We start from the raw sequence: 9,690 nt of genomic DNA on the forward strand, positions 1-9,690 counted from the left end.
TTGGATGACTGCCAAGGACCTTGTTGTCCAATAACATCAAACCCTTCCCTTTATATTGGATTACTTGCTGATTACGTGTCGCGCATATAAAATAAGTGTCAAATGTATTGTTGTATGGGAAATAATAGTAAATTACAGTTTGGTCTAATAGAGAAGTTTGGAAATGGTAAATTAAGGCGCATTTGTTTCATGAAATTAAAATTTGTCCCCCAAACCCAAAGTTTTACTTGTATTTCTTGAGTTTCCAGAAATGAGACAAAATTGGAGTATCGAGGGGCAGACTCAAAGTATGATGATAGTTTGATTCACCGGCAATGGAGTATCCGGAACCGCCGGAGTGCCCGGTCTGTCTGCAACCGTACGACTCCGTTGCAACGATCCCACGTGTACTCGCCTGCGGCCACTCTGCCTGCGAGCCCTGTCTCGCCCAGCTCCCAAACGCCTTCCCTGATACCCTCCGCTGCCCCGCCTGTACTCAGCTTGTGAAGCTACCCAAACCCCTCTCCTCTCTCCCCAAAAACATCGACCTCCTCCGTCTCTCCTCCCTCCTCCTCCACAACGACAATTCTTCACTTTCCAATACCGCAAATTCGCTGCGGGAACCCGAAAAGGACTCAACAGTTTTCCTACCCGTTTTGTGGTCTCGTGAATTCTACTTGTATTGGAAGCGATGGCTTCTCCCAGAGAACAGCGTATCCACTGAGCCACGAAATTCTGGTACTAAAAGCCCCGATGACTTTTGTTATTTGTTGTATGGGTGTTTTAGAAATCATGATAGTAGGAGCAATAGATGTTCGGTAGAGAAAGAGGAAGTATGTCTTGTTAAAGTTGGGATGTTTATTGACAAGAACGAGAGCTGTTCTAAGTTTAAGTATAGTTATGAAGTGAAAGTGTTGATAGTATTATATGGGATGGCAGAGGGGGTAAGAAATGAATTAGGCTTGATTTTGAATGCAGGCTCAAAACAAAGTGGAGCGTGTAAAGTTTATGGATTTTGGTATAATGTAGATGACAATTGTGTGTATTTAGTTTGTCAGAGATTTCAGGGGAGCGTAAGTATGTTAACTGATTTGTTTGCTGGTGAAAATGGGGAGGAGAAGGTTAGATGTATGACAAGTTGGGCAATGGTTGGGCTAGGAATTTGTGAGGCTGTGTATAATTTGCATTTGCAAGGACTAAGCATTGGTTGTTTGGGAGCATCTTGTTTTGGTTTAGATGAATTTGGCCATGCTTATGTTGATATTTGTGAGACTTTGATAGCCGGAAGGAGAGTTGGGAAGATGATTGCAGGGAAGGAGGATCAAAACCTTTCTGCAAGTTTGGAAAATGAAAACACGGTAGAATGTTCTTTTGTTAGTCCTGAGGCAATGTTTGAGTTATTGAAAGTTGAGGGTGTTCAAGTAGGTTGTGGCAGTTCGGAGTGTGATGTTGGATTTGGGTTGGATGTTTGGTCTATAGCTTGTTTGCTGCTTTGGCTTCTTATTGGAAAACCTTTTACTGAAGAGATGCAAATTTATTTACGATATCTTGTTACTGTTGCAAGTGATAAAAAGGGTTGTGATTTTGTTGGGTGGTACACTGTGTGGAAGGAGAGGATTGTTTCTTTGTTTGTATGTAAACTGGGACCTAACTTTATTTCTTTAAGGGAAATTCTCGGCAAGTGTTTGGATTTTAATCCTGAAAATCGCCCACTTGTTCTTGAACTGTGGAAAAGTTTGAGAGAGGTGATTGTGAAACCTGATTTTGACGTTTTAACCAACTTAAAACAGGTAAGCAAGAAGGAGAGTATGCCTCATTGCTTACTGTTTGGAGACCTATGCCTATCAATCTGGAGGACTAACAAACAATCCATGGGTGAAAATCAAAGAAAAGATGCTGAGGAAGTTGAAATCTCAAAGATTGACAAGGATGTTGTTGAGGGAATCCCTGACGGTCAAGTCAAATGTATTGATCTAAAAGAACATCGTGACTGTATAACAGGCTTTGCTATTGGAGGTACAGACACTGTTTGTGCTACGCAAGTCTATATCATAAATAGTTCATTAAATCAGATTTAAATTGGCTACTCTTCATTAACTTTAATGTACTTTCTCACTGTGGATATGTGATTTTCTTTTTTCTTTTTTCTTTCTGTTAAAAATCTAAATGCTCAGTGAAACTACAGATTGTTTGGTGCTTATCTTAGGCAGAGAATTATTGTTTATTCCTCTCAATGATTAGCATGCAGTATGAAAACACCTTCTCTCTTTATATGTTTCAGGTGGTTTTCTTTTCAGCTCTTCATTTGATAAAGTGGTGAACGTGTGGTCTTTGCAGGTATACCCTTAAAAAGTAAAAACTTTTGTCAGAATAAACTAAGTTATCTTTCCTAGAACCTTTATCCAGGTTTTTGCTCCGAGTTATACAGGAAAAGACATGCAAATGTACCTAAGACTAAGTGCAAACACTCCAAATAACTCGCATGTTAAAACTAATTGAGACTCAAAGATGCATATTTTAGAACTTTTGAGTAGAAGCAAGGATCAAAATAAATGCTCACTGGAATGAAGTATGTAAACTTTCAAACCTAAACGTCTTTTTGCAACTTTCAAACCTACTCTGCTTGTTAGATACTTCCTTGATCATCTGATGATTGCTTTTCCCTATACTATTTTGTATAAGATATTTATGAATTCCTTGTCTTGCAGGATTACTCTCATGTACATGCATTTAAAGGTCATGAACAAAGAGTTACTGCTGTAGCTTTTGTGGATGATGAAAAACCACTATGCATTAGCGGTGATAATGGGGGTGTCATATGCATTTGGGGTGCCAGTGTTCCACTGGGCCCAGAACCAATAAAGAAAATATATGAGCAAAAGGATTGGCGTTATAGTGGTATTCATGCCCTTGTGGTCTCTGCGAGCAAGTATATGTACACTGGCAGTGGAGACAAGTCAATAAAAGCATGGTCACTGCAGGCACTGTACTATTATCCTTTTATTCTGATTCAATTTAATGGATGCTGAAATTGAAAGGAAAAAAAACTGCTATATTCTTTCCTAATTCCCTGCACTCTCCTCCAGGATTACGAGTTATCATGCACAATGAATGGTCATAAGTCGGTTGTTTCTTCATTAGCAGTTTGCAATGAGGTTCTTTATAGTGGAAGTTGGGATGGAACTGTGCGATTATGGTGCCTAAGTGATCACAGTCCGTTGGCAGTGTTGGGCGAAAGTACACCTGGAAATTTGACTTCAGTTTTGTCTATTGCTGCTGATGAGCATACACTCGTTGCAGCTCATGAGAATGGCATTATTAAGGTATTCTTTCAAAAGCTATGGTCCTCCGGGAATATGCAGTTCTGGTTTTGATCTATATATTCTGGATTTTTCACATTGGCTGCTAATCAAGTACTCCGTAATACTATAGTAGTTTTCAAAAAAAAGAGTAATACTATAGTAGAGTTACCAAGAAAGGGAAATTGTAATTTTCTAGCTAAATTCTCACATATAATCCATCTAATTCATCAGATCTGGTTTAACGATACGCTACTGAAGTCTACACAAGCCCACAATGGAGCTGTATTCTCTGCCTGCAAGAAGGGTAGATGGATTTTCACTGGTGGTAGGGACAAGACTGTAAGTGTGCAGGTAAATTCTCTAAACACCAAAAATATTAGGTGCTGATCTTATGACATTTCAACTTTACATTGGTAAAAGAATGGCAATTTACTATAAACTCTACTAGATATAACATAAGCCACTGATCTCTAGGAACTATCCGAGGAAGATACACAAACAGATGCCACTGCATTTGGATCAATTCCTTGTGATTCCGTGGTAACAGCTCTTCTATATTGGCAAGGAAAGCTGTTCATTGGGCAAGCTGATAGAGTAATCAAGGTACGATGATTGTTTCATCTATCCAACTAACTTTTTCACGTTTTAGACGTACCCCAGACTACTACTTAAACTACTATACATTCATTCTACTTGGTTTATGGAACTATTTTGCAGATAATCTGACTGTTGTATGCATTGCATTCTTCAGGTATACTATTTTTCAGAGCGATAATTTCATGGAAGATCGGCCGTCCTAATGGTGTATATAAGCCAGTGATAGATTATACACGATTCGGCAGGGCAGCCATATATATTTTCCATACAAGAATGAACTGTATAGACGCTGTTTAAGGAGCAAAGGAACTAGTATTTGTAAAAGAATTCGAGTTTAAATGGAGTGAGTGGGATAGGAGAAAAAGGGTGGCCTGGTTTGTTTCGAGTAATGGCCAAATGTAAATACCACTAGCAGATTGTTGTGTACAGTATGTTTATATGCTTTCCTTCGTTTAAATGAAGGATTGTGTTAAAAGAAGAAGAGAGAGAAAAAAAAAAAAAACATTCTTGCATTGAAACAGAGATCTGAACTAATGACATGGAAGTGCCAAAAACAAGGATGTTTGATTCCATGATAAGTGGACCGAGGTTGCCTTAATGTCTCATTAACAGACTTTTGAGAGTTAATTCTAGTAATGGTCATCCTACTATGTTGATTTTTTAAAATTAGTCCTCGATTTTTAATTTAGATAATTTAAGTCCCTTGATTTTCAAATTCTTTTCAATATTAGTCATTTCGTCAAATTTTGGTTAAGTTGACGTCAAATGAAGGGGTAAATTGTCTGTTCATCTGTATAGTATATTATTACTCGTATTTCTCATGTTCTATACAATATATATTGATATAGTTAATTCCTTCGATCTCCTTTGTACGTATAGAACGCGCAACAAAATCTATAGAAAGTATATGAAATTGCATGTAAAGATATAGAGAGAAAATGACAGAAATTTTAGCCCCCGAAAACCCCTCATTCATTGTTATTCTTCCATAAAAATAGAGAGTTGGGAGGAATAATATTCTCTAAGAGAGAGCCTCAAAGAGAGGGTCCAAAAGCCCCTTACTTGAAGGATTATGGTCCCTTTTATAGGGCTAGATACCGCACAATACGCTAGGCATACGTATAGTACCTGTAGGGCGGGGTATATTCCCTATCAAGTAGCCCCCCAGTCCGTGCCCTGACGTCGAGTCAACAAGGAAGGGGTTGGGCTGGAAGACTAGCCTTACGGTCCGCCACTCACGCTAGTTGCCTACTTGCCTCGTTAAAAACCTTAGGCTAAGAAAAAACCCAGTGGGAAAAAATCCTAGCCAAGGAAAAAAGAGCACAACTTTAAGCGTCAACGAAGAAGAGTTCAGGGCGGGAAAACTGATCGTATAGTCTGCGGTCTGCGTCGGTTGCCTCGTTAAAAAACCTTAGGCCAAGAAAAAATCCAAATGGGAAAAAATTATGGCTAAGGAAAAAGAGCACAACCTTAAGCAGCTCTCTGGACTATAAGGGTCGTCCGAACTCTGCCGACCAAGGGGTCGGTTTCGCAATATGAGAGGGATGTCGAATTTTGCCGATCTAGGGATCGGGTTTTACCAATCAAGGGAGTGGATTTACTCGAGGCGAAATGCCGAGCCGGCGCTGAGTTGCCTACCTCGTAGGGCTTAATGCCGGGAATTGGTCTCGGGCTAACTGTGCCGATGGTGGCTAGGCCGACCTAATCGGGCTTATAACGCCGGTGGTGGTAATGCCGACCTAACCGGACTTTGCACACGACTAACATATATATATGGTCGTGTACAATTTACAAAGAAAAGCAAACGAGGGTAATTCTTCCTCGTTGGTGCAAAGAGTGTAGTTTTTTTCGACTTTTCGGTCGTAGCGTTTTTTCCGACCGCCGTCGTAATAGATCGGTTCGAGAATCGAGCGGGCACCTTACTCCCGTAGTGGGCACCTTGCTCCCACAGATCGGTCCGAGGACCATAAACGGGCACCTTACTCCTGTAGTGGGCACCTTGCTCCCACAGATAATTATCCATGTATATAATACATAATGCGTAGGGAAATAGTATGAACAATGGAGAAAGGATCACCCAAAATATATAGCTTCAACTCAGCTCTTTTATTGATTAACTTGAACCATTTTAGAGAGAGGAGAGAGCAATTTAGAGAGAGAGAGAGAGGAGCTGCCAAAAGGTCCAAAAGTCCCCATTCCACTAGGACTAGAGTACATTTTATAGGCCAATACCGTATAGTATATTTAAATACGTATAATGTACTTAAGACCGTACCTCCGGGATATATTCCCTATCATATATGAATATAATCTTAGTCGAAGAGACTTCGATTGATACTTTGATTGGATTATATTCATAATAGCGTATAGAACAGGAGAAATACGAGTAATAATACATTAAACAAGTGAACGAACAATTTTACCCCTTTATTTGACCTCAATTTAACCAAAATTTGACGAAATGACCAACATTGGAAAGAATTTGAAAGTCAAGACTTAAATTGTTCAAATTAAAAGTCGAGGACTAATTTTGAAAAATCAACATAGTCGGAAAATTAACTCGACTTTTGAGTACAATTTTGTGAAGATTTCTAATTTCTATGAAAGAAAAGTAAAAATTTGTTTGAGACTGAGTTACAAATTTTCGTTTGTATTCGTGAGACGTTCAGGTTAAGATGACCTTATACTGAAAAGTATAAGACTCTTTACTAATTAGAAATAATATATATATATTTTTAAAAAAAGTATCATATTTTTTTAAAAAGTAATAACTATTTTATTCAAAATAAGATTTATTTTTTTTTTTAACAAATCAAAATAAGATTTGGGAGCAATGAATTAGCAGTTGTCTGAGCACCCGCGCCGCGCTGTTAACGTTGGATTTGAAGGTGTATATATAGCTCTTTCTGAGCCCATTCCGAAGAGGCGGAAATACACCGTGTCCGTGGGCACAAACCATGGCCACACTATCCTCCTCCTCCTCCGCGTTTATACCTACGCAACGCCACCACACTTCACAATCTGCAACTCTTCTCTTCACTAAACCCTCCAATTTCCCTATACTCCCTTTACCGGCCGTCTCTCGTTGCCGGCACCTAAGACGCCGTCGTTCCACTCCCTCATCATCACCCCTCGTTGTTTGCGCTGCCTCCCTCAAGGTCCACTTTCTTTAAACCCTTTTTTTTTTTGAAAGCCTTTTCTTTAAACCTTTTTCTATTTTCTTTTGACTTTGAATTCTGATTTTTAATTTCTTGATTAATAGGAGAAAATTGACGGGTTGAACAAAACTTGGAGTAACATCACCAGTTTGAACCACTGGGTGGTGAGAGAATATGGGAGGCTCGTCAATTCTGTTAATGTTCTTGAACCCCAAATTCAGAAACTTTCTGATGAACAGGTACTAAGATTTGTGTTTTTGTTTGTGTGTTTGTATATGTGCGTCCTATTTATTATTAGTGGTATTATAAGTTTGTATGTTGGTGTAGTTGAGTGCAAAAACACTGGAGTTTCGCAGACGGTTGAGAGAAGGAGAGTCCATATCCCATATTCAAGCTGGTATGTTTTGAATTTTCAATTTAGCACTAGGTTTTTACTGTTATTGAAACTAATGGTGTTTAAGATTGATTCTTTGGAACTAAATTTTTGATTTATTTATTTTTACTTCTATTTGTAATGCTGCTAGAGGCATTTGCTGTTGTTCGTGAAGCTGCAAAAAGAAAGTTGGGAATGCGCCATTTTGATGTTCAGGTCTCTCTTTAGAGCATTATATGAGTTTGCATATGTTCCATTTACATTTATGGCACAAGTCATTCATTAATGTATTGAATTGATTTAAATATGGTGCAATATTGCTTTTCCAATGTAGCTTTGCTTGCTAGGAGGTGAACTATGTCTAGGAAAAAGAAAAAAAAAATCATTCAGAACTTTTTATAAGGATTTAAAAAAAAAATATTTAATTTGTGGTTTTGGCTGAACTTTTTCTAAAATAGTTTCAGACTAACCCAAAATTGGTGTTGCAATGAATGTAATCGACTATAGCTGTGATTACTTGTTGAAAACACATGGTGAATGAAATAATATGTAAGCTATCCATTCATGGAAGACAGTAAGAGAGGATTTGCAAGTATAGAGACAAGAAAGTACATGGAAACTTTGAGAAATAACACTAACCGATAACAGTGGACTGGGGAGTGGGTAGGATGGAGGGGGTAATGCTAGCTCATGGTGGTATCAAGATTAGGTAATGAAATATTTGAACCAGTGTGAGTGGCGGGAAGACTTGTGCTCTAATGGGGTATGCCATTTACCTCTTTTGGTTTGCTTAGACATTGTACACCACAAATATGATAATATTTATGTTCTAATACATGCACTTCGTGTAAACATATTTCTAATGATTTGTGTTAATTGCTGCTGAATCTACATGCTTAATTATGTTATCTATGCTTCCTTGGGTGTGTTTAAATTGATTTCATTTAGCCTTTGTGTGGTTATTTCTAAATTTTACAATGCTTGAATTTTGTTCAAATTTATCTATTTGATTGTTATTTCTTCAATTACAAATACAGATAATTGGTGGAGCCGTGCTTCATGATGGAGCCATTGCAGAGATGAAAACTGGTGAAGGGAAGACCTTAGTGTCCACATTGGCAGCATACCTCAATGCTTTGACTGGAGAGGGTGTTCATGGTCATTATCTATTTTTACTAGTTCCATATATATTTGTTATTATGCTTTGGCAAGTGTTCATCATTTGATTTGCCTGGGGAATTGAATGGTATCAGGGAGTTATCCTTGTTTAGTCCTTGGATGCTTTTATCATTGTAGGGTTCATTACCCCTTGATCAAGCAACCCTGATTCATAATTAAAAACAAAGAAGAATTCTGGTATCTCTGGGGGGTATAAATGGTGTCTATTTGGCCTTGCTAACTTTCTTTTCTGCATTTTTGACAGTTGTCACAGTTAATGACTACCTAGCACAACGTGATGCTGAATGGATGGGACGTGTTCATCGTTTCCTAGGGCTTTCTGTTGGCCTTATCCAAGTAATCTTCTGTTCTAGAGTTGTGCATTTGACCTAAACTAAACTTGATTGAACTGTTTGGATTTTGGAAGAAAAGATTGCTTTACGGCTTCTTGGGGGTTTAGCAATATGAAGGCATGAAGTGCTTGTAAAACCATAGAATAATGAATACATACTTAATAGTAAGCACCCATGTATTTGCTTTCATTCCCCTGTTGAGGATAGTGAATCCATATTGAACATCAATCTGCAAAATCCATATCAAACATCAATCTGCAAATAGTTTAACTAAAATCAACTATATATTCTGTGCTTATTGTCTGTCTTAATGTATAGACACGGATGACGGCTGACGAGAGGAGATTGAATTATGGATGTGATATAACATATACTAACAATTCAGTAAGTACTGTTAAATTTCAGATTTTAAACTTCCATATATTTGTTGTCATGTTCTTTTTTTGCATGCAATTTTGCACCTCTCATAGCTGCTTTGATAAATCCCTGTAATAATTATTATTATTGTTATTCTTATTCTTATAACATGTGTATTCTGACATTCCCTCCTTCCTCTCTAATGTCCCAGGAACTTGGTTTTGACTATCTACGAGATAACCTTGCTACTAGTCGCGAACAACTTGTTATGAGATGGTAAGCTACAGAGACCTTTTAGCACCTTATGTCTGAATATTATATTTCACAGTTTAAGTTAAAGTTGTGAAAACAGGCCAAAACCTTTCCATTTTGCAATAGTTGATGAAGTTGACTCGGTCCTCATTGATGAAGGA

At 38.0% G+C, this 9,690-nt stretch overlaps 1 protein-coding gene across 1 annotated transcript in view; it reads left to right on the plus strand.

Annotated features, from left to right (window-relative positions):
- The first annotated feature begins 230 nt into the window (after positions 1–230).
- The window catches only part of LOC115997750 (protein translocase subunit SECA2, chloroplastic), a 19,452-nt gene continuing 9,992 nt past the window's right edge, over positions 231–9,690 (plus strand). The window contains exons 1-14 of the mRNA XM_031237278.1: positions 231–1,995; positions 2,261–2,316; positions 2,688–2,960; positions 3,066–3,302; positions 3,513–3,632; positions 3,756–3,884; positions 7,141–7,275; positions 7,364–7,433; positions 7,561–7,625; positions 8,447–8,567; positions 8,833–8,924; positions 9,239–9,304; positions 9,489–9,553; positions 9,630–9,690. The exon at positions 9,630–9,690 is cut by the window's right edge and continues 27 nt beyond it. Coding sequence (XP_031093138.1) covers positions 315–1,995; positions 2,261–2,316; positions 2,688–2,960; positions 3,066–3,302; positions 3,513–3,632; positions 3,756–3,884; positions 7,141–7,275; positions 7,364–7,433; positions 7,561–7,625; positions 8,447–8,567; positions 8,833–8,924; positions 9,239–9,304; positions 9,489–9,553; positions 9,630–9,690 — 3,171 coding nt within the window. The 5' untranslated portion in view covers positions 231–314. The remainder of the gene's footprint in view (positions 1,996–2,260; positions 2,317–2,687; positions 2,961–3,065; positions 3,303–3,512; positions 3,633–3,755; positions 3,885–7,140; positions 7,276–7,363; positions 7,434–7,560; positions 7,626–8,446; positions 8,568–8,832; positions 8,925–9,238; positions 9,305–9,488; positions 9,554–9,629) is intronic.

The sequence above is a fragment of the Ipomoea triloba genome, chromosome 1 (assembly GCF_003576645.1).
Source record: "Ipomoea triloba cultivar NCNSP0323 chromosome 1, ASM357664v1".
NCBI lineage: Eukaryota > Viridiplantae > Streptophyta > Magnoliopsida > Solanales > Convolvulaceae > Ipomoea > Ipomoea triloba.